Here is a 23,508-nt window from a genome sequence, read left to right on the forward strand (position 1 = left end):
ATAAGGAGAACTTTGTCATGAATAAGTAATTAATATATTTAAGAACCAATTGTTTTAAACCTATGCTAATGCGCATCTTGTACCAACCAATCAATTTAAAGTAAAGCCCTCATGCATATGTATGAGGCTAGTCTATAAAAGCCTGACACACCCGTTGGCGTCGGGATAGGCTTAGGATAGACTAGGTTGCATGAGAGGTGTGATTGGTTACTTGTCCCGTGATGAGAGCTTAGCTTGGATGAGTAAAGTTAAGTTAAGGAGTAGACCAAGCGGAAGGCTTGTGTCTCTCTCTTTTTAGGTTTAGTTTAGTTTAGTGTTTGTTAGATTAGTGATCATCGTCGAGTTTGTCCGTCAGGCCACGTCAGTAAACGCTTATCATCCGTCGTCGAGTCTGTAAGACGGGCGCGTCGGGAAGTAGTTTAGGGTTTTATTTTAGGATAAGTTTAAAGGCACAGTAGTCAGGGTTTCCATCATCTGCTCCAGCTGCCCTGAAGAGCAGAAAGAGGCGAACACCGTGGAAGGCGATCGTCGCTCTCTATTCCGGTTCTTCGTGGGACTCCTGGTTGTTCCTCTCCAAAGGCCCAGAAGAGCCAGAGGATCGAGGTCGCCAGCGTCGGCGCTGTCTACCAACGAGGGACTCCTGGCTGTTCCTCTCCTGAGGCTCGAAAGAGCCAATAGATTGAGGTCACCAGCATCACATCAATCGTCCCTAGCGCCGAGGACTCTGGTAAACCCCCTATTGTTTGTGGTGATTAATTTTTGTTGATTATTTGAGATAAGATAATATAGTCTTGTGGTCTTAAAATCTATCTAACGTGTTAAGTTTTCATTGACGTGCCACGTCCAGAGGTAAAGAGCACTCAAACGGTGAGAGATACGTATTTGGAGTCGCCTTTGTAATCTTCGTAGTTTTAATTAGGCTAATTGGCATTTTAAATTAATACATTCACATTACTTTGTATAACGGAGCCATGCATGAGGAATCTGGAGCGCAGGAGGTGGCTCAGATTTGGAGTGATTGTGGGGTTCAGGCTTCAGGAGGAAGATTGCGTGTGGGAGGGGACTTGGGTTGGGGCACATATGCTGGAAGCATTTACTGTGGCTCCTGGAAGTGACTGCCAGGTTTCTGTAGCCCCTAGACAAATGGTCAGCCAAAGAGACTCTACATCAGTGTTTCTTAAACTTTTTAAGACTGAGGAACACCAAACAATTTTTTTTAAACGAGGAAAACCAACGATTTTTTTGTTGAGCAAAAAAAGAAAAAAGTCACCTGCCCCTTTAAGGGAAGCCATTTTTGAACTGTTGTTCTCCGCAGCACACCTCCGACTGCCTCGCGGCACACCAATATACCACAGAACACAGTTTAAGAAACATTGCTCTACATGCTGACCTTGCGCCTATAGGTGCTGCTTCTTTGGTTCTTACTGGTTACAGGTCCAGTCACTAGGAACTGCAAAACAAGCATTCAGGTGGAGGCAGTGTGCAGAGACTCCTTTGGCTGCCTAAGCACTAGATTCACAGGGACAAGCAGTCACTTCTGGGAGCTGCATAGAACCAGGAAAAGTACGGAGCCTGCTTTAGTCTTAAAGGGGGAAGAACTGATGGAACCCTTGGAGATTCCTCCCACAGACACCAGCTTGAGAAGCCACAGCTTTAACAGATTATTTCTCTACATTACTCTGCATAAATATGTTGAGCAAAGTACATTTTCTTAAGCATACTCACATTCTGCCAGACTTCCCATAAAAGGTGCCCCTATTCCATCTTTAGCGTAACTAGTAAAAAAAAAAAAAAAAGCCAGGAGATAATGGTCTAAATTATTCACTAATAGCTGTGTCTCTAAGAATGACAAAAAAGTTAAGTAACTACATAGTTGCAACAAGTCAACCCTACAAATTGTCATGCTCATTATATTTAGCCGTAATGATCTCTACAGCTGTCTACCTTTCTTATTTCAAGGAATAACAAAGGGAAAGATAAATAAAATTACCTTGAGAAATGCAGGTAGTTGGCAAATGCTGAGCCAGCCTGAAACAGTAATGCTGTTGACAGCACCTTCAAGACAGTATGCATAGGTCCACCTTTCTTAAGAGTTTGCCACAGTGATTGAGCACATATGCAAGCAACTATGAAGTATGCTAGGACAAGCAGAAAAAAAAATTCGTGTAATCCTGTGAAAAGAAATGCAGTTTAATAAAGTGAATTATAGCACATAAGTACTACCTAAGATGCTCTTACTTCAAGACAAACAATATTAAATTATCAGGGGATAGCCGAGTTAGTCTGTTACAGAAAAAAACAAGAAATGGTCTGGTAGCACTTTATAGATACCATCTACATGTTTTGTTAGTCATGAACTTTCGTGGGCACAGCCCACTTCTTCAGATGACCAGAGTTATAAGCCTCCAGGAATCCAGCCCTGCAACCAAAAAAGATGCCAACTCTGCTCACATATCTACACTGATGAATTAATCACTGGAGAAAACAACATAAGCCACAGAATCAAAGGGTCATTTTACTGCACATCTAATAATTTGATCTATGCCAGCAGTGCCCCACTGCGCGCGCGCTCTCGCTATATAAAGACAAACTGGACAGTCTCAGCAGGAAAGAACCAATGGACACAAATCAGATATATATAGATATAGATCTATATCTATATCTATAAAAAAAAGGAAACACAAAAATCTGTTGAACATTTCTGCTTACCTAACCATACTTTAACAGACCTGCAGGTGGCTGTCTTGTCACAGGCCAGCTCCACAAACCAAATACATAAGGAAGCATTGGAATCTCACTTCATCCACAAATTCAATTTACATGCTAATGGACTCAATCGAGATATGGGCTGGCTAGGACACTACCTATTTCATAACCACTGAAGATGCTAACAGCTCTGAGAGTGGAATCCTTCCTGCCCTAGCATCTATCTATTTACTTTGATCTGCTTAGGTTCAAGTACCCATTCTCCAGATTCTTAATGATGTCCTGTCTTACACCCCCCCTTCCTTTTTTTCTTTTTCTCCCCCCTCTCCTATTTATTTCAAGTTTTCATATCCCCTACTCATAACTCCGGTCATCTGAAGAAGTGGGCTGTGCCCACGAAAGCTCATGATCCCATCTACACGTTTTGTTAGTCTATAAAGTGCTACCAGACCATTTGTTGTTTTAGTATTAAGTTATGTAGTTACTACATAGTAATGTAAAAATGATCGTATAGATGCATTTGCATTCAATTACTTTCTCTTATCCTTCCCACACAGTAATGGAAAAAAAAAATTCTTCATGTATCAGTTTAGTTTTTTCAGGTTGTTGGTCATTACTGGACCTGTCAAGTCTTCATTCATTAAAACATAACAATCCTAAATATAAAAAGGAGTCATTCTGTAAACAATTTACCTTAAAACCATTAAAACATTTTTAAGAATGATTGGTAAATCATAATGGTAAATAGTTTCCGATAAATAGGTTTGACAGAATTTGTTTTTTTCTAACTTTGAGAGGTAGCATTGATATTAACCTTTAAACATTTTTTATCAACTTACAGTTTTTATCAACTTCACAGTTGCGCAAAATTATGAGTTTTACATATTTTTTACAAGATTAAAAAATTTACATTTATGGGTGGGATCGCAAAAAGTTGAGCATTACAACCATTCAGCCACAAACTGTCATCAGCACGTGTTACAACATACAAGTAAATGCAGTAAAAGCTTTAACTCGCATGCAGGGAGGATAGGGGTTACAGGTAAATAAAAAAGGCTGGTTAGCTCAGAGGACGAGGTTTGGCATGTGTGCGTGTGCAGGGGGGAAGGGTACGTACGGAGCAGGAGGAAGTTTCGGTTTGGAAGGAGGTTAGGACAGGGGGCTGAGTAGGGTTGTCAGGTGTCCAGTATTTTCGTCTCCTGTCCGGTATTTTCTGAATTTTTTACCGGACACCCGAAATGTCCGGTATTTTCTGTTTTCTTTCCCTGCCAGGAGGCGAAAATACCCAACACCTGGCAACCCTATGACACACTCGGCAACTGGGTCCAGCACCTGGACACCCGCCCCCTCCCGCCCCCTTCCCCCCCCCGCGTAAGTCCCCAGCCCCTCTGCTTACTTGGGGGAGGGAGGGGAGAGGGCTCGATCAAGAAAAGAAGATGGCTGCTGGCAACAAGACCTGAAGCAAGGGGAAGCAATGCCTTCCCTGGGTCTTAGTGCTCAACCTCTCCCTGCTCACACTTAAAGGGGTCATGCGGTTTTATGTATTTAGTTTTTGCTCAACAACTTTGGTTTTCCCCCTCCCCCGAGTGTTTTTTTTGGGGGGTGGGAGGGTTGTTTGGTATCTTTGGTTAAACCATCTGGCAACCCTAGGGCTGAGGCATGCGAGGATGCCAGATGGTGGAAGTGCTCACTTCCAGCAGCTTCCCCACTCTGCTGCTCCTGGCAGAGGTGAGGCCAGGTGATTCAGTAAGCAAGCATGCTGCGTCTGTCCACAGGCGCTGCCCCCAGCCACTGCTGTGGTTCCCAGCCGATGGGGGGAGGCAGCATGCATGCAGAACCGTCTGATCACACCTCTGCAGCAACAGCAGGGATGGGGAGCTGCTTGTGCGGAGCTGCTGGAAGTGACTACACCTACATCCAGCACTTGGAGCAGAGGGGTTGTAGCACGGGAGGCACTCCAAATCCCCTTCCAGACCATAGCTCCCTCCTAGAGCGAGTCCTGCAGCCCCTTCCACACCCCAACCCCAACTGCATGCACTTTAAAATAGACTTTCAGTGCAGATCAGAAATGATGGTTTATAGAGTTTGCTGGTTGATGATCGATAAAAGTTTTTATTGTATCTTTAAATCAAATGCTAATAAATACTCAAGCATCTTTGCCTATCTGTAAATTTCTATCATTGCTGGAAGCTTTTTTTGTCATGCGGGTCTATCCTGGCAAATGTTGGTAAGCCTCAGTGTCACTAAAAATAAACAATAGCATAGGTGAGTGGGCAGTCAGGAACATCTACAATAGGTTAAAGTTTAAACCAGGGGCCAGCCACCTTTGGCATGTATGCCACAAGTGGCACAGAGGCCAATTTTTACTGGCATGCGAGGCAGGAAGCTCAGCCCCACCCCTCCCCACCACGTGGTGGGGAGCCCATGCTGCGGCTCCAGCATCAGCTGCACAGCTAAAGGCTGGAATACCAGCTTTGGCTTCCTGCATGCGTGTGCACCTTTGGCTCTGCTTCCTGCTTTGGGAACGGGTAGGGGTGGGGCTGGGCCTGCTCTGCAGCACCGGAACTCGAGCTACCCTTAACCAATGGTCAGTGCCTTAACCAATACAGCTTCTAGATATTGCTGTATAGCAGGGGTGGGCAAAAGGGCCTCCGCGAGCTGGCCCGCCAAGTGGGTGGATCTAGCCCACAGAGGCCCTGTTGCTCCTCCACCTGCAGAGGCCCTGCTGCTCCCCCACCCCCAGGCCAATTAGGGCCTGGGGGCAGAGGAGTGCCCGAAGCCTTCTCCCCTCTGCCCCTGCCCTGCAAGCAGCATGTGGCACTTCAAAGTGCTCACAGGGCGGAGGCAGAGGGGAGAAGCTTCATGCAGTTCCCCTGCCCCCAGTCCCTGATTGGCCTGGGGGCGAGGAAGCACACGAAACCTTTTCCCACTCTGCCAGGAGCACGGGGGGGGAGAGGAGGAGGCGGCTTCACCAATCATGGCCAATCAGGGTCTGGGGGCAGGAGAGCTGCATGAAGCTTCCTTCGCCCTGCCCCAGCCTTGCGAGGAACCCACGGCACTTCAAAATGCCACGTGCTCCTCGAAGAGCTGGAGGAGGCATCCCCGCCCCCAGACCCTGATTGGCTTGGGGGTGAGGAAGCATGCCAAGCCTCTTCCAGGGCATGGGTGCCTAGTGAGAAGGAGAGGCAAAGGGCCAATCATTGTCTGGGGGTAGGGTAGTACCATCCCTTCCTGTTTAGGCCCCAGGGTGGCTCCCGGGCAAAAATTATTGCCCATACCTGCTGTACAGGAAGGGGAGTAAGGGATACAGGGCACCCGTGTACCAATATAACCGCATCCACACTAGCGGGGATGTACTGATACAACTTCTTTGATTAAGGACGTGACTAACTCAAATGTTATACCAGTACAAAACCAGGATGTGGACAAGGTGTACAACACACAGGGAGGAGGGAGCAAATTCCAAGCATTAAGGATGAATGGCATGGAATAAGGCATGAAGACAAAGTGGATAAAGAATACAAAAACAAGAGACACGAATGAGGGTTTATAAGCACACAGAATGAGAATGGTAATGGGATATATTTAAAGGATATAAGTTTGCAGACACAGAAGAAGTCCAAGTGAATTCCATGCTCAAATCCCACTCAGGCAACTTCAACAATACTTAATGTGAAAGGCAAGAATAAGCCTAGAATTGGATATGAAGAGGGGAATATCACAGAGAGATCTGTGAAATACGGATTTTAGCAGCAGTCTTTGGACAAACAAGACGATAAAAAACAAGAAGTAGGGAGGAGAAGAGGATAAGGTTTGCATAAGTGCATTCTAGAGACAGAAAGGATGCATTTTTGAAGTGACATTATACAGGAAGAACTGACATGATCTGGTAACTGTCCTGATATGGAGAAGTAATATCAGGAGGAAAGGAGGAGTCAAAGATAATGAGGTTTTGAGTCTGTGTGTATGGAGAGAAATGAGATCAAGTTGACAGCAGAACCACCACGATGGCTTCCCACAAGACAGCCAACAAAATGACAAACAATCATCTTTGTATTATGAAAATATTAAGAAGGTACAATGAAAGAAATGCATATAGAATAATTTTGAGTTCAAGCCCAGAGGCACCCATTATAGAAAACAATGCAATACACCACTGATTTTAGCTAGCCAAATCTTTCACTTATTCCTGCAGTCTATACTGTTGGTGAAAAATTCAAAACTAAACAAGCAATAAAGGCTCTCCAAAATTTTCAAAAAGCTCTAACCTATATTGTGAACCTCGGTTCTAGGACAGGTCTATCTTGGACATTAAGAGATAAAACCCATAAATACACCTAAAGAATTAACCTTGTCAAATGAATAAAGTATATGATGAAGTAGAAGATTATTAGAACTCTTAAATATGCAATGACTGACAACCCCAAAATTAATTTCTCTCTTCAAAGTGTACAATTCACCAAGGTCAAGCCCGTGAATTGAGAATTCATGTATGTAAAGCATTTTGAAAACAAACATTAAATAAATCACATTTTCTATCACTTCTAAATAAACATTGAATTACAATAAGACTACTTTGTATTGCAGCAACATAGAACTTCAATATGCAGTAGCAGATCCCAGTTGTTTCAGGATAAACACTGTAAAAACTGAATCTTCAATGTTACCCTTTTTAATTCATCTGTTTCTCTGATTAGACTCGAGTTGGATAATTAGGTTAAACAGGATTACCTACTTTGAGAAATACTGTCTTAAAAGTGAAAGACTTCTATCTGCAACCTAAGTCATCCATTTCTCCAAATACACACTTCTGTGAGCAACTATTTGTTTGATGATCAGATCCTTATCTTATTGATCTAATTTCAAGAAAAAACATCTTACCCGATTCCCCTGCGCTAAAGTGATCTATAGGATTCCCTTCTGCATCTGGGTTTAGTAACATCATTTCATACCGAATATCCTCGGATTCAGAATTTTCATAATTCTCCTTGCAGGTAAACTTGTCTACATAAAACACATACCACGTTTCTGGATATGGAATCTGGGTGACTGTCAGATTTTGCTCTGTGTTGTTCAAAGGCACTTGAAAAACAAACAAACAAAAAACAAACAAAAAAAAAGAGTGAAGTAAGCATTTAGCGTACTACAAACTAACTTCTGAAAACTATGAAGTCTTCTGAGATATAGTACATTGTGATGATTCCCAAGCAAACCCAGGGTTGAGAGGCACCTTACTATTGCGTAAGGAAGCCTTCTCTGTGCCTGCCAAGGCTCAGCTTCCCACCTCCACTGCCAGTAAACAACATAGGCACTCCCCTCTAGGTTTTGCAGGTTCTGCAGTCATTCTCCAGCAATTTGCACATCCCAGCACTTGGACCCTCTGAGCAAATCCCTGGAGTACTCAACCTCAAGTCCACTGACACTCGCAGCGTTCAGAGAGTTACTGTTTCCAAAGAAACAATGCATCACGAATTCCACCTCAGGTCACTGCTTTGCTTCACACACAGAAGTAAGTTATATTTATATGAAATTAAGGATAAAGTTTATTTAACAAAGCTTGGAAATTCAAGTACTAGCAATAATCGTTATGGGAAAAAATGGTTATATATCAAATAAAATAAACATGTTAATTAAATCTAGGCTTTACAATACAAGATACATTCATTTCTTGCATAGTATTGCTTGCCCAAAATCCTTCCAGGGCATTACTCTTATTTCATGAGATAGACACGATGTCAGTTTGCTTCCTAGCTGAAGAATTCAGTGAGTCTCTTAACCTTCCCAGAAATACCAGACCAATCCTTTGTGTTTACTCAAACAGGACACTCCCCTTCTGTTTTTCTTCCTCTATAACTTCTTTTTATTTTCTCTCTGTCAGATTTCACAGTCTATTAATTTGCACCTATCTTTGTGTAAAAATACATAAATGGTCAGTTAAGGAGATAAGTATTTGTTATCCTGTCTGAAATGAACATTTCTAAAAGACATCATCTTCTTGTGACTTACCTTAACTCCAAGATCTGAAGGACATAATCTTCAGCATAGATACAAAGATATTTAAACATTCTGTACATATATGTTGCAATTACTATTATAACCAGGAAGCAGGTGTCTCCTAGTACAGACCTCACATGCCACTCTTCAGTGAAGTATTATGCAGAGGATCCCTGTATAGCTCTAAGCACTTTGTTCCCTTTGCCATTCGATCATGCAGCTATTTAACTTTTGAGCAATCAATCATAATTTCTACACTATAACTAAGACTCTGTGTCTGTCTCACGACAGGCCTCACAGAACTCAGATTCTGGAACTCTGCAGTGGCCGGTGCAGCTAGCTTCAGGGCTGCCTGAGCAGATCAGGCAGTTCCTGGGCCACCACTGCTGGGACAATTTGGGTGTGGGCGAGGACTCAGGGTTGCGGCTAGGGTTGCCAGGTGTCCAGTATTCAACCTGACAGTCCGGTTTTTGGGCCTTCAGCCCAGTAAAAAAAAATAAAAAAAAAATCAGAAAATACCAGACATGTGCAATGTCAAGTACTTTCTGGTTTTCTGGCTGGGCATCTGACAGAAGCCTGGAGGGAGCGGGAGGAGTGGCTTGGAGGTGGGGTGCAACTGGCGCTGGGAGCCTCCGGTTGCGTCGATGCTGGGAGCCTCTGGTTGCGTCTGACGTAGGAGTGATGCCTTGGGGAGGAGAAGCCCTGTCTGTGCTCCTAAGCACTGTTCAAGCGCATTGTGGAGCGGTACCTGGATTTGCTCGTGCTTTGCTGGGACCGTGCGTGGGACAGGCAGCGCCCTAGGATCTGCATGTGCCCAAATCAGTCCTGCTCCCCACTGGCCGATTCTCTCCCCCTCTGTTCTTTCCCAGGCCAGCCCTGCTCCCTCCCGGCCAGCCCTGCTTCCTGCCAGCCACTTCTCCTCCTCCTGATCTCCCCGCCCAGCTCCGCTCCCTCCGTCCCCAATCTCCCCTGGCCAGCCCTATTGCCCGGACCCCCCGCCCCCGATCAGCCCTGCTTCCCACTGCCCCCCCAATCTCCCCTAGCCAGCCCCGCTGCTCCCGACCACCCTCCGCCAACCCTGTTTCCCTCCCCCTCTTACCAGCCAGCCCTGCTCTCCTCCCAATCAAGTGTGTCCGGTATTTTTTCTGAAGCTACCTGGTAACCCTAGTTGCGGCAGTGCTTACTTCAGAAGGGTTCCCCAGAAGTAGCCAGTATGTCCATGTAGCTCTTGGGGGACAAGGGGCATAAGAAGCCAGTTTAAACTTGCTGCAATTTGGGAAATGTTTGGAGCACGCACGCATGCACGCGCACGTACCCCCCATTTTTTGCATCTCTAATCTTGGGCAGGCTGGGGATGAAAAAAAGCCCTTGATATCACTCAATCCACAGTCAGTGGTTATAAATGCTACAGATCTAGTGCAGTACTGTCTACTTTCGTACCTCCTTTCCTGTATCCTATGCTAAGGGTGGAGTAGGTTTCAATCAGCAGATGGAACTGGGGTAGAGAAATTAAACCATTTTCTCTAAAAATGTGCCTGCTTTCAACTGCCCTACACCTCTATTTGGCCCTGAACGATTACATCAAAAAAGAGAAGTGGCAGCCACATCAGTGATTACTGGAAATTTCTAAGTCACAAACATTTACATCTTTAGATTAGTGCACTATATACTAAAGATGTTAAATATCGACTAACTGACTAATCGAATAATCAATGTATTTTGCATCAACTATTCAATGAGTCAATAGGGCAATTCCACCTATGAAGTGTAGCTAGCCCTAAAACTATTGCTACACTTCAAAGGTGAAAGTGCAGCATGGAGCCCAGGATCAGCTGGGGACCCCCACTGATCCTGGGCTCCATGTGGCGCTGCCGCTTTGAAACGCCAGGAGGAGCCTGATGCCAGACTCCTGTAGCATTGCAAAGAGGCAGCGCTGCACGCAGCCCACTGTCAGCAGGAGAGTACCCAGCTAATCCCAGGCTCCATGTAGTGCTGCTTCTTTGAAACGCTGTGTGCAGCCTGGGGACACCCCTGCTGGCGCAGGGCTGCATGCAGCATTTCAAAATGGCAACATTGGGTGGAGCCTGGGATCTGGCCCTGCTTCAAGTGGTGCTGCTGCTTTGAAGTACTCCCTCCTCTTAACCCCCAACCCCCACTGCCTCTATTTGCATAATCGACTAGTCCTTCATATCCCTACTACCGTATTTTCCGGCGTATAAGGCGACTGGGCGTATAAGACGACCCCCTAATTTTCTAGTTAAAACATATGTTTTCGCCTATACTCGCTGTATAAGACTACCCCCCCTTAAGAGGCCAACCGGCAGCGCCCCAACTGCTCTGCCCCAGGGTCCACAACAAAAGCCTGGTCTGCTTGGGGGGGGAGAGGGCGCACTAGCTGCGTCCTCCCCCCCCCCCGCCCAGCAGACCAGGGACACAGGGAGCAAAGCCTCAGAGGCGCGGGACCCCTCCACCGCCCTGGCTTTGCTTCCGGTGCTCCTGGTCTGCTGGGGACCGTCTCCGGCAGACCAGGGACACCGGGAGCAAAGCCTCTGAGGACGCCGGCTGCGGGACAGCCGCGGCGCGTCTGGGCTGTCCCGCTGCCGGCTTCCCCCGAGGCTTTGCAAAGCCGCGGAGGGGCTCGGGCAGCGGGGCAGCCCAGGCGCGCCTGGGCTGCCCCGCTGCTGGAGCCCCTCCGCAGCTTTGCTCCGCATCTTCCTGGTCTGCAGACCAGGGAGACACGGAGCAGCTTTTCTCGCCCCGGAGTACACGGGCGGCGGGACCACGAGGTCCCACAGTCAGTGTCCTCCGGGGCGAGAAAAGCCCCGTTCGTACCTGCAAGTCGGGGACTGCCTGTATGTTTATACCCAGCGTATAAGACGACTCCCGATTTTTGGGGGATGTTTTTTAGTATAAAAAGTCATCTTATACGCCAGAAAATACGGTATATACAATCATGTTGTGAGGCCAGTGAGCAGCTTGGCAGTTTTCTGGTATTCCTAATTTATTTAGAAGGACTATACAATATGCCTCTTGAGAAAAAAAAATATATATATATACTTGGTATTCATCTTTGTGGGTTTCCTGTACATTCTACTGAATGCAACTTGTTGATGGGCTGGAGAAGCAAGACTAAAAGGGAACAGAGAAGAGTGGAAACAGGAGCAACTAGAGCATTACTGAGTTACTTAAGTAAGTCATGAATGAAAAAATCAGGTGCCTAAAGCTGACAAAGTCCTCTAAAAGGGATTTACCATATGTAGCTAATGTTTCAGTTATTAATCATAGCCACATAGAAGAAATATTTTCATTAACTGCTCCGAAACAGCGTCTCTGTGTTAGAATAAAAATCATTGCACGTATATTTCTTTTCTTAACAGGAATAGTGCAACTGAATACAAGGGGGGAGGAAAAAATCGCTTGTGTTGAAAGTTTCCCTGGTCTGTGACAGAATTCCAGTTTATTGTTGAAACACAAGGTTCTTGTTCCACTCAAATTATTTTTGTGGGATCTTTTTTAAGGCTTCAGTACTACAAAGCAATTAGTATTTGTTCCCCGGAGCTATTTTGGAGATAAACGAGCAATGAAAAGATGGCTAAACAACTAGTAATATGAGGTGAAATTCCAATTACGGATTAAAAAGACAATAACTAGATGGAAAAGGAGACACGAAAGAAGTGACAAACTTATAGGGCTCGTCTACACTGGCCCCTTTTCCGAAAGGGGCATGTTAATTTTACAGGTCGTAATAGGGAAATCCACGGGGGATTTACATATCCCCCGCGGCATTTAAATAAAAATGTCCGCCGCTTTTTTCCGGCTTTTAGAAAAGCCGGAAAAGAGCGTCTACACTGGCCCCGATCCTCCGGAAAAAAAGCCCTTTTCCGGAGGATCTTATTCTCCTACTTGAAGTAGGAATAAGATCCTCCGGAAAAGGGCTTTTTTTCCGGAGGATCGGGGCCAGTGTAGACGCTCTTTTCCGGCTTTTCTAAAAGCCGGAAAAAAGCGGCGGACATTTTTATTTAAATGCCGCGGGGGATATGTAAATCCCCCGCGGATTTCCCTATTACGACCTGTAAAATTAACATGCCCCTTTCGGAAAAGGGGCCAGTGTAGACGTAGCCACTAACTAATGAATAATATAGTGGTCATTTGAGTATCTTGCTACCCTTTTAGAAAATACAAAGAGCACTGAGTTGGAAGACAAGCAAACACGTGAATTAAAAATAAAATCTGAAAATTTCATACAAAAATCTGTAGAACACATTGCCCTGGGATAGTTGAGAAACAACTCAGAAAGTCTAATTCCCTTAATGAAATCCACCATGAATAGCTAAAATTAAATTACTGTACCTAGGATCAAGTTTAAAGAGCTATTTCCCCTTATCCTTCAAGGCTTAAATTGATCAACAGCTGGATTCAGAAAGAAACACTTTCCATGTTCCCTTGAAGCAACCAGCATGGTGTACCACTGGGGACCGTAACTGAACTAACATCACCACATATAATAAAATTATATCAAGTAGCTCTTCTTTTAAAAGAAGTATTTATTATTTTAGTGTTATCCACAGTCTATCAACATAAAAGGCAACAGTTTTCAGAACATGGTAGCCTTAAAAGCAGGACCATAGACAGATTGTGTTAAAGTGTCATTCTGACAACACGCTAAGACGGGGGTGGAGGACCTTTTTGGGGTCGGTGGCCACTGATCCACAGAAAAATCAGTCAGGGGCTACGCACAAGTGATGTGGCCCCCAACTGAGAAGGAGAAAGACATTCCACAATCTCCTCCCACACCAGAGCCTAGGGAGGTTCAGCCTAGTAGATTTTCCCTGGTGGAGCAGTGGGGGGCAGGGATGTTAAAATATGATCACTTCTCTAATTGAATAGTCAACAGATTTTCTGTCAACTAATTGAACAGTTGACACTGGTAAGAAGTTGTGGTGCTCAGTTTGGCTCACTCCGATTCACAGTAAAACCTCCCCAGTCACGGCCCTGTATTGTAAAGCCCAGAAGCTGGTGCAGGAAGTTGCTAGCTCGGCCCCTGCTCTGTGGATGTCTTTTCATTTATCACACCAGACACACACAGCTGCGGTGAAGGCTTCCCTGGGCTTCACAATGCAGAGCTGCAGCTATATGAGATGAATGAGAAGATGTTCATGGAGCAGGGGCTGAGCTAGCAACTTTGTGTGCCAGCTTCCCTGGGCTTTATCATGCAGAGCCGCAGCAGAAGGGGGGATGTTGGGAGGGAAGCAATTAGTCGATAGTGCTAATCCATGAGATCCTGCTTTTTGATTAGTCAACTATTCAACTAAACACTAACATCCCTAGTGTGTGTGTGTGGGGAGGGGGCTGGAGCACCAGCACGGGCCCCCAGTGCTGAGTAGGACTTGAGACTTGAGGGCAGGATCCAGGTAAGCCAGGGGCCACATCCAGTCCCCAGGCCTGAGGTTCCCCATCCCTGCGCTAAGAGGTCACTTAGTTACTGTATAGATTGTGGACTACTGGTTGAATACAAGAAACATAGATTTGGCTGCATAAGAGAAACACATACAAACAGAGACACATTCATATAAGATACTTAAATTCCTAATACCGGTTTAATTTGAAAAAGAAACATCATGCTTGCTTCAATTAATCTTATACTCAATAAATGGCACAAATAATGGTTTTAGTATCTGTATCTTTCAATTACATAATTCATCAGAGCTACCGAGCATTTCCTTGTTTGACTACCATATTTGCACTCTTTTTTACTTAGATCATTAACAAATTAAGCATTATCTTGATTAACACCTCTTTGAAACTGAATTTTAAGAGTCTTTAGAATTTTGTACAAAGGCTGATTTATGTTTCTATAAAAGTGATACTGGCCTTCTATTTCTCCCCCTGTCTTTGAACAATGCATTTTCTATAAGGATGGCAGAAAGAGCTTCTTGACAAAACCGAATTATTCTTCTAGAAACAAAAGACGACAACACAGCATGCATATTCTATGCTGGTATAATTATTGACTCAAATATTAACAACACTTGTGTCAGATTCGATATTGAATAGCTAACTACAGAATTAAGTGATAAAATTAATATTAACAAACTTTGTGGAATGAGACAGCACAATTCAGTCTCGAATTAATTTTTAGAGAGAGATGAAACTTACAAAAGTAAATGAGAAATACTAAAATTATCATCAGAGGTGGTACAAAGGAAACATGAAGAGGGGGAAGGTTCAGATAAAAAGCGATCATTACGGATTCCTTCCTCTCTAATACCACATTATACTCCCCTTACAAACATGTACTTCTCCATCTGAGACTTAACATTTCATAAATTAGTGAATTGTATTGTAATAATTTGTTTATAAAACCTGTTTTCTCCTGTTCTAACAAAAAGAATCAACCCCTTTTCCCAAATGTGCATTTGGGGAACTAATTCCTGACCTTCACCCCCAACCAACCATTTATACACCATAGTAGGGTTGCCAGATGGTTTCAACAAAAATACCGGACACACTTGACATTACATCACAATCCACATTACATCTTATTTAGAAAATACTGGACATTTATATTTTCTCATTTATATTTTCTCTATTTGTTTCCCTGAAGAGAAAGCTCAAGTACTGGACTGTCCGGTTCAGAACCAGACACCTGGGAACCCTACACCATAGTGATTTTATTCTGCAAACTGGCTTGGAGACTGCACTTTAAGGTCTTCTGTTAAAAGACTTTCTGCACATTATATAATAATATTAGTTGTAAAATGGGAATAGTTTCCAGGCTGAGCCCACATATAGTAAATGTCAGCCAAATGCTAGTATTTTTCAAAATTCAAAGCAAATGAAAGCATTGGGCTATAATAAGATTTGATATACAATTACCTATCTTAAATGTTTCACTAATTGGTTTCTCAAGGAATTTATCACAGTTGAAAAAAATAAAAATATATCACAGTTGTAAAATAAAAAAAGAAAATCACAAGAGCAAATCAACTATGTTTCTTTATCATTAAAAAAATACTGAACGGACCATTCTGGTTTCACTTAAGTTGATAATATATTTTACTGATTTCAAGGACATCAATGGTCTGAAATACATACAGTTAAAAGAACCTTTACTTCAAAATAAAACTCACTCACTTATCAGCTGAGCTTTGGATAGTTTCTCTTCGCAGCTATGATCCTCAGTGCTGTCCTGCAGCTTTAGCCACTCCTGTGCTTGAAAAAGGTGAAGTCTGGCCTCTTTTACAACAGCTGCTGCTACATTGTTGATTCTGATATACAGAACAGCATGGTCACCTTGATATTTAAAAAATATAATCAAACTACTTGTCTTATGTGGAAGACACAAACAAAACTGGAACCAAGTTACAGATCCAAATAAACCAATCTCGATCACTCTCCAGACCAACATGAGGGGGTTCATTTAATTGGACACTGGGTACTTTAAGCTACCAAGGCATAAATACAATCCAGACACTGCCCCTGGTTTGAAATCCCCAGTAATAAGAGATGCAGCTCCTATATCACACTCTCTCTGGAGAAGGAAGACTTCACAGTCCAACTTCACAGTCCCTAGGACCAGGTTAACCCTTTACATTCCTAGTTAAAAATAGGGCTAGCATGTGGCCACGAGATACATCAGGGTTAGCTACTGATAGGCTGTTGGATGCTTTGTTTACCTAAGGGTCTGGGGGCTCAGCTGTTCGCAGCTCCCAGTGGTCATGGTTGACTGTTCACTTCCCCCAGTTCCCATTGGCTCATGCTGCTTCCTGCAGCTTCCATTGGCTGGGAACAGCAAATAGCAACCACTGCAGAACTGCAGAGCTCCATGCTTGCAAACACTCAGGTAAACAAACAGTCTGTTGACCCACCAGCAGCTAACACTGACAAATCAGCAGCCCACAGGCTGAGGGTTCTCCATGCCTGAATTAAAGGGTGTTATCGACCTGTTTGCTCTACTGACAATTGCAGAGGTTGTGGCTGTGCTAAAGAGCGGGAATTGGAGGGAGTAACAACCAGTGATGCTTTTAATATTTCCTGAAATTTTGGAACAGATTTTATGTGGTATTTGAAAATTATTATATTACAGACAGAGAAAGATTGTCAGATTGAATACAGAACCTTTGCAAGCCCAGCCATTGTACCTGGACTGGCAAAGATGCACTTAGACCCATTAGCAATCCTGTGTAAGCATCAAGGTGTTGCATGACATAGTTTTCATTAAGAAAACCTTCATAATATGAATCAGAATTCCCAATCTAGAGAGTCTGGCTCCCAAACCATCACAATCTCACTCCACCAAAAGTTCACTTTATTCCAAGTTCAGTCATTATCATCAACTCAGTTCTGTATCATCTTTACTGTAACTAGTTCTCAAAGTACAAATTATACATATACACAAAACCCTTCACATATATGATACTTTAATGCCCATGCATCACATTCACCACTGCCATGGACATATTTTATGCCCAATAAAGAAGTACCATACCTATTCAACATATAAAGTAGTACAGTATAATATACATGTGTTCATGAATACCATTCTCATGATGATCTCAATTTGCACAAAATCCTAATTCGGGCCTCAGTTATACTTTAAACTAAAAAAAATGAAACCAAAAAACACCTTCCAGATAACTCTCTCTCCCTTTCCTCACAATTTACATCTGCACAAGGTCCAGGAAATGTTCTATTCAGGTTTGAACAAGTAGTGACTGGTTAAAGATGTGATATTATGTGATCCTCTTGTCTGGGGGGGGGGGGGGGGGGGGGGGAAGATTCCAGTCTACCAAATGGAACATAGTATTTGATTGTAATACTGGAAAGGCTTGAGAAACTAAACTTAAAAATCATGATTATTTTGGGCATGTCTACACAGCAGGACAAAAGTCAAATTAAGCTACACAACTTCAGCTGTGTCAAAATTCAGTTTTAGGCGCTGTCTACACAGCAGGAAGCCAAAGGAAGAACACTTCACAACAAATAAGGTAAGTTAAAGGAAATAAGGGTTACAGGAGTTGGAGTAAGAAGTCTTCCAGCTTGCCATTATTTTTAAATAATGGCTTGCTGTATAGACGCACACTTTATTCCGAAATAATGCTGCTGGGTAGACATACCTTTTATGATCTGCTACTACAACATGGGTTCCCAAACTGGGGTACATGAGGTTACCCAGCCTCCCATTCCCCCGTTAGGGGGAGATTAAGTAAGAGCCTGGTCGGTCCGTCCGTCCGTCTGCTCAGGCGTCCGCCGGAACACGCCCAGCTCAAGCTGGCTGGGGCAGACTTCAAAAGGGCCATCTTAAAAGGGCAATGCCTGCTCTGCTCTTAAAAGGGCTTTTTTTTTTTTTGCTCAACAAGTTTTGCTGCTACTTTGGGGAGGGAGGGGTGAGAGTGTCCTCAAAAAACAAAAAGGGGGCGTGATGCTGAAAAGTTTGGGAACCACTGTGCTACAGAGTAACAGACTAATGAGAACTAAGACATTGAAATGTAATCTGGAGAAATACAAAACACCACCATTTAAAAAAAACTTTAGAAGTTAGTAACATGGGGTGTGAGTAAATATACGTGGCAAATATATGGCATGGTGAAAGGGACTTGTGTCGCTCAATATTTCATCACTTGGGAACAAGTCAGCTATTCCCAATTTATCCCAATAAATCCATTTATTCTACATAATAATGTGCTCTTCATATATTGTCCGTAAGAGAAATAATTCTGAGAATCGAGAATTCTAGTCAGCGAAAGTCAATGCAAATGGCAAAAATACAAATGTCTTCAAACTTACGTGGGTATTGTTTGGCTTGTAAAGTCACCCACCTCTTTTCCACACCCTTATGTATTATCTCTTACACTACACTCATATCTCATTCAGGCACTAATTCTGCAACTGGCTCCAAGCAAGTGGACTCCCATTGACTGAAGTGTGGCTGTCTACAAGAGCAGTGGTCTGCCATGTACAGCCCATTTCAGAATAGTGGTCTTAGATGATAAGAACTTGGGGACCAAGATAGTGTCTTAAATATCCATAAAGCACTCTGCCTGTGTTTTACTGCATGAGACCTTTAATAAATATGTCCCAATAAAAGACACAAAAACTGGTTTTAGCACATTGTTATTAACTGATAACCTGTGCAAGAGTGTTTGCAGAAGCAGCATTTTCTGGGAAACATCCTGACATTGTAAGTGGAGAAAGCTACCAGGGTCCAAGAAACTTTCTGATTGAAGAATGTAGAGTATTAACAGTCATTCAAAGTACTATTTAGTGACTTCCTATATAATCTCAGTTATTTTTTAAAATTGAGTGAGCATAATGCAAAATATGCTCAAAACAGTTTAATTATATGGCAAATCTTTTGTAGCTAAAGCTCATACAACTCTGAGCTCTGCCACTGGCAAGCTGTGGACAAATCACTATCCTTCCTTGTGCTATGCTTTCCTGGTCTGTAAAATGGAGATAGTGATCTCCTGTGCAAAGTCTTTGAGACAGACTGATAACTATATTTAGTTCTTAATATACTTTCATTACTTTACAATCCATTAGGGTATTTGTACACTAGCAGAAGCAAATTAAATAACGGGATTGCGGAAAGGCTTCCTCAGGTGGCCAGCCCGTGTCAGCTGACGGCTTGCAGGACTGTTTAATTACGGTGCAAATGTTTGGCCTCAGGCTACAATCCACGTTTTCTAGGAACCTGCGAGGTGGGAGGATCCGAGAGCTCAGGCTATAAGCGACGCCCAAGCATCTATACTGCAATGAAACAGTTCCTCAGCCGGTGCTTGCTGCCTGGGGCCAAGCCGGAGCGGTGTAGACATGCCCTGAGTGGTTTCCCTGCGGTCTCTACAATTGAGGTTGATCATGCAGCGATAATGGGCAGCGTACCACACGGTTACGGGGACGTAACCCCCACTGGTTACGGCTGCCCCCCAAAGGGTGCGGATTCCCCGGGGCGAGGACCCCCCCTTCCCGGCTGCGGGGAGTGGCCCGGGGGCTGCAGGCGGGGCCAGGCGCGCTGCAGAGGGACCCGGCCCGCGGCGGGCACCTACCGTGGAACTGGAACCGCGCGGCCGGCTGGGCCTCGCCCCCCGCGCCGGAGAAGCGGCCCCGCAGCGTCTTCCCCTGGGCGCCGCGCAGCCACCAGCGGCTGCTGCCCACGGCCAGGCAGAGCAGCCACAGCAGCCGCCCCATGCCCGGCAGCGGCGCCCCCCCCCCACCTGCGGCACGTGACAGCTCCGCCCCGCCCCTCCACAGCTGGAACCGGCGGAGGGAGAACCAATAGGAACCGACTCCGAGCCAGGAGGGCGGAGCTAGCGCCTGCCTCGTCTCCCGCAGAGAGAACCCGGAACTCGGGCCTGTAGCCAGACTCCTACGTGTCCGTTGCTTAGCTTGGCCACAAGGCACGAGTGTCGTGAAACTATTTTACGGCATCCCATGGAAGGGGGTGGGTATGTTTTTTCGGGGGATCTCCCCCAGCGCTTGCGCGCTCTCTGCGGAGGGGGAAAGGGAGGGGCTACCCCTGCCAAATCCACGGACTAGCGCACCCCTCCCCACACACCCGCTCTTGATGAAGGCGGAAGAAGGGAGCCGCTCAGGACTTCACTGCGCATGCGCAAGGAAAGCTAACCATCTCCTCTATACGGGGCGGGGGGCGAATGCCGGTGGTGCCGTAAAGTGCGGATGATGTCGGAGGCAGCCGGTCCTGAGCCTGCCGTGGAGCCTTCGCGCTTTGCCAAGCGGCTGCTGGTGACTGGCGGCGCCGGATTCATGTGAGTGGCGGGGCGGGTTCAGTGGCGCGTCACCTCCCCGGGGGGGGGGACTGCGCTTGCCGGGGCGGCATCGTACGTGGCACCGGCGCTCGGAGCGGAGGCTGCTGCCACCCGCCGTCCGGGCTCCGTCTCCCGGGGCTGGGCCGCCTCCGCGGCCCCGCACTTTCCCTGCTCCGAGGTGCCGTTCTCTTGGCCGGGGGAAGGCGCAGCTGCCGACAGACCCTGCACACGGTCAGGGCCGGCGGGGGCTCTGCAGGAGGCCGCCTGGCTGCACGTCAGGTGAGCTAGGAAATGGCAGGTTTGAAACTTTAGGTTTCTTTTTCTGATCAGCCTTCCTGATGTTGTCGTAAGTCAGGCTTAGATTTTTGTCACCATTATTTTAGTGGAAGTCGGAGAGAAACCAAAACTTCATAAAATGGTTCACAATCCCGCTGGAAAGGCATAACAAGTGGGGTTCCGCAGGGGTCTGTTTTGGGGCCAGTTCTGTTCAATATCTTTATCAATGATTTAGATATTGGTATAGAAAGTATGCTTATTAAGTTTGCAGATGATACCAAGCTGGGAGGGATTGCAACTAATCTGGAGGATAGGGTCATAATTCAAAATGATCTGGACACATTGGAGAAATGGTCTGAGGTAAATAGGATGAAGTTTAATAAAGACAAATGCAAAGTGCTCCACTTAGGAAGGAACAATCAGTTTCACGCATACTGAATGGGAAGAGACAGTCTGGGAAGGAGTACGGCAGAAAGGGATCTAGGGGTTATAGTGGACCACAAGTTGAATATGAGTCAACAGTGTGATGCTGTTGCAAAGAAAGCAAACATGATTCTGGGATGCATTAACAGATGTGAGCAAGACACGAGAAGTCATTCTTCCGCTCTACTCTGCGCTGGTTAGGTCTCAGTTGGAGTACTGTGTCCATTTCTGGGCTCTGCATTTCAAGAAAGATGTGGAGAAATTGGAGAGAATCCAGAGAAGAGCAACGAGAATGATTAAAGGTTTAGAGAACATGACCTATGAGGGAAGACTGAAGGAATTGGGTTTGTTTAGTTTAGAAAAGAGAAGATTGAGGGGGGACACGATAGCAATTTTCAGATATCTAAAAGGGTGTCATAAGGAGGAGGGAGAAAACTTGTTCATCTTGGCCTCTGAGGATAGAACAAGAAGCAGTGGGCTTAAACTGCAGCAAGGGAGGTTTAGGTTGGACATTAGGAAAAAGTTCCTAATTGTCAGGGTAGTCAGACACTGAAATAAATTGCCCAGGGAGGTTGTGGAATCTCCGTCTCTGGAGATATTTAAGAGTAGGTTAGATAAATGTCTATCAGGGATAGACAGTATTTGGTCCTGCTATGAGGGAAGGGGACTGGACTCAATGACCTCTCAAGGTCCCTTCCAGTCCTAGTATTCTATGATTCTAAAAATTTGTGACTTGGTTCAGAATGTAATACAAATAACTGATACAGTGGAACTGATAGGGGGATGCTTGCCCAAGCCTTGCATGAGAGGTGCAAGGCAGCACCTGCTGTCCACAGCTGCTCAGGACTGCTATGGAAAATGTCAGACAGGTCTCTGGAAGTCATGAAATCCGTGACTTCTGCAATCCTAACTGACATTCTCTTAGTCGTAGATATCAGCAGTAAGCAAACAGTTTTAGACAGAAGTAAGTATGTAAAAATAGTTTTAAAAATGTAACCATGTAACCACTAAAACTCCTAGTGGTTACATGCACTGCAGACTTCCATGGGAGTGGTGCGGGGAGTCTGTGTGCACCAGGAGCTGGCTTATAAACTAGCTCCCAGCCCCACTCCTAGGGAGCTGATTGCACTGAGGGCTCTGCAGCATAACGGTTATACTGAAGAGGCAGCAGCAAAGCCGGCTCCCTGGGTGTGGAGTCAGCAGCCAGTGTGTAACTGTAATGGAAACCAATAAGCTGTTGTTAATCAAATACCCGTTTAAGCATTTACACTTTTGCATCCCTAAATAGAAGTAGTTACCTGTTCAGTTTAGTGGCCCTTTATTACAAAAGCTCCATTCTGCTTTCTTTACCAAGTTGAAGGGACAATGGGTTTATACTAATTACCTCATAAATTTAATATTTCTTTCACAGAAAGCAGCACGAACACTAAAATACACAGTTGCACATATGTACAGGTCAAAAGAAAAAAGAACACACTAAAAGATGATTATAAGCTTGCCAATATTGCTTCACGATACTGCCCTCTCCGATCTCAAATTTTCACAATTTTATCATCAGTGAAGTTATGAAGGCATGGTCAGAGTTTACCAGTAACAGCTGACCAACAAATCTCTGCCTTAGGAGTCTTGTAGTCTTAGCAAACTTACCCTAATTTTATAAGTTCAATTATCTTTTTTTCTCAGTCCTCAGCTGAAGGGTAAAGGTACTGGTGTAGCCAGATGTGTATATCTTTGTCATATTTGAATGAAAATGTATGTATTTAGAGATAATCTTGTTTCTCCCATATCTTCTTAACAACCAATATCTTCTTAACAACCAATTTTGATAACATTTGAAATGAAGTCAGTTTTTTTCTTTAGAGGTCCCTTCTATTGTGAGGCTCTAAGATGTAGCTTTGTTAGTTTATCCTTTAATCCGATACTGATAACACTTCCTTATTAATTTTCTTGGTACTATTCATTTTATATGCCAAAGGAGGAGTATCAGACACCAGCCAGAGCTGCTGGCTCCCCACAACCACCAGCTTTGCGGAGCTGCCCCTGCCGGGGGTGAGGGGAGGGGGGTATTGAGCGCAGGAGATGGCCGGTGGGATGCCAGAGCAGCCTCTGTCTGCCATGGCCCGGGCTCACTGCGAACAGAGGCCCCTCCGTGGGATGCCGGCACAGCGTCAGTCTGTGGAGAGCTTGAACCCCCCACAGGTAGGGGCTGATGCCATCCTGTGCTGCTGCCTCCGATCCAGAGGCAGCAGCATGGGATGGCAGGAGGCTCCTGGGAGTGGGGCTGTTAGTGCACTGGCTACCGGTTCGGCCCCCCCGGTACCATTGAATAATCGTGTAACAATTA

At 44.9% G+C, this 23,508-nt stretch overlaps 2 protein-coding genes across 6 annotated transcripts in view; one reads left to right on the plus strand and one right to left on the minus strand.

The window, feature by feature from the left end:
- The window catches only part of GPR180 (G protein-coupled receptor 180), a 34,746-nt gene extending 14,635 nt beyond the window's left edge, over nucleotides 1-20,111 (minus strand). Inside the window, exons 1-5 of one of the 3 annotated variants that reach the window (XM_075918820.1) lie at nucleotides 19,746-20,111; nucleotides 15,835-15,993; nucleotides 7,588-7,788; nucleotides 1,991-2,171; nucleotides 1,726-1,775 (exon numbers count right to left, since the gene is read on the minus strand). In XM_075918820.1, the coding sequence (XP_075774935.1) occupies nucleotides 1,726-1,775; nucleotides 1,991-2,171; nucleotides 7,588-7,788; nucleotides 15,835-15,993; nucleotides 19,746-19,887 (733 nt within the window). In that variant the 5' untranslated portion in view covers nucleotides 19,888-20,111. The remainder of the gene's footprint in view (nucleotides 1-1,725; nucleotides 1,776-1,990; nucleotides 2,172-7,587; nucleotides 7,789-15,834; nucleotides 15,994-19,745) is intronic. The other 2 variants (XM_075918818.1, XM_075918817.1) reach the window with 2 other exon arrangements.
- Nucleotides 20,112-20,220: 109 nt separating this feature from the next.
- TGDS (TDP-glucose 4,6-dehydratase) overlaps nucleotides 20,221-23,508 on the plus strand; it is a 30,293-nt gene continuing 27,005 nt past the window's right edge. For all 3 annotated transcript variants that reach the window (XR_012900576.1, XM_075918821.1, XM_075918822.1), the window contains exon 1: nucleotides 20,221-20,465. Coding sequence is in view for 2 of the 3 variants with exons in the window: in XM_075918821.1 (XP_075774936.1) it covers nucleotides 20,377-20,465 (89 nt within the window). In the remaining variant the exon portion in view is untranslated. The remainder of the gene's footprint in view (nucleotides 20,466-23,508) is intronic.

This window comes from Pelodiscus sinensis, chromosome 1, assembly GCF_049634645.1.
Source record: "Pelodiscus sinensis isolate JC-2024 chromosome 1, ASM4963464v1, whole genome shotgun sequence".
Lineage (NCBI taxonomy): Eukaryota > Metazoa > Chordata > Testudines > Trionychidae > Pelodiscus > Pelodiscus sinensis.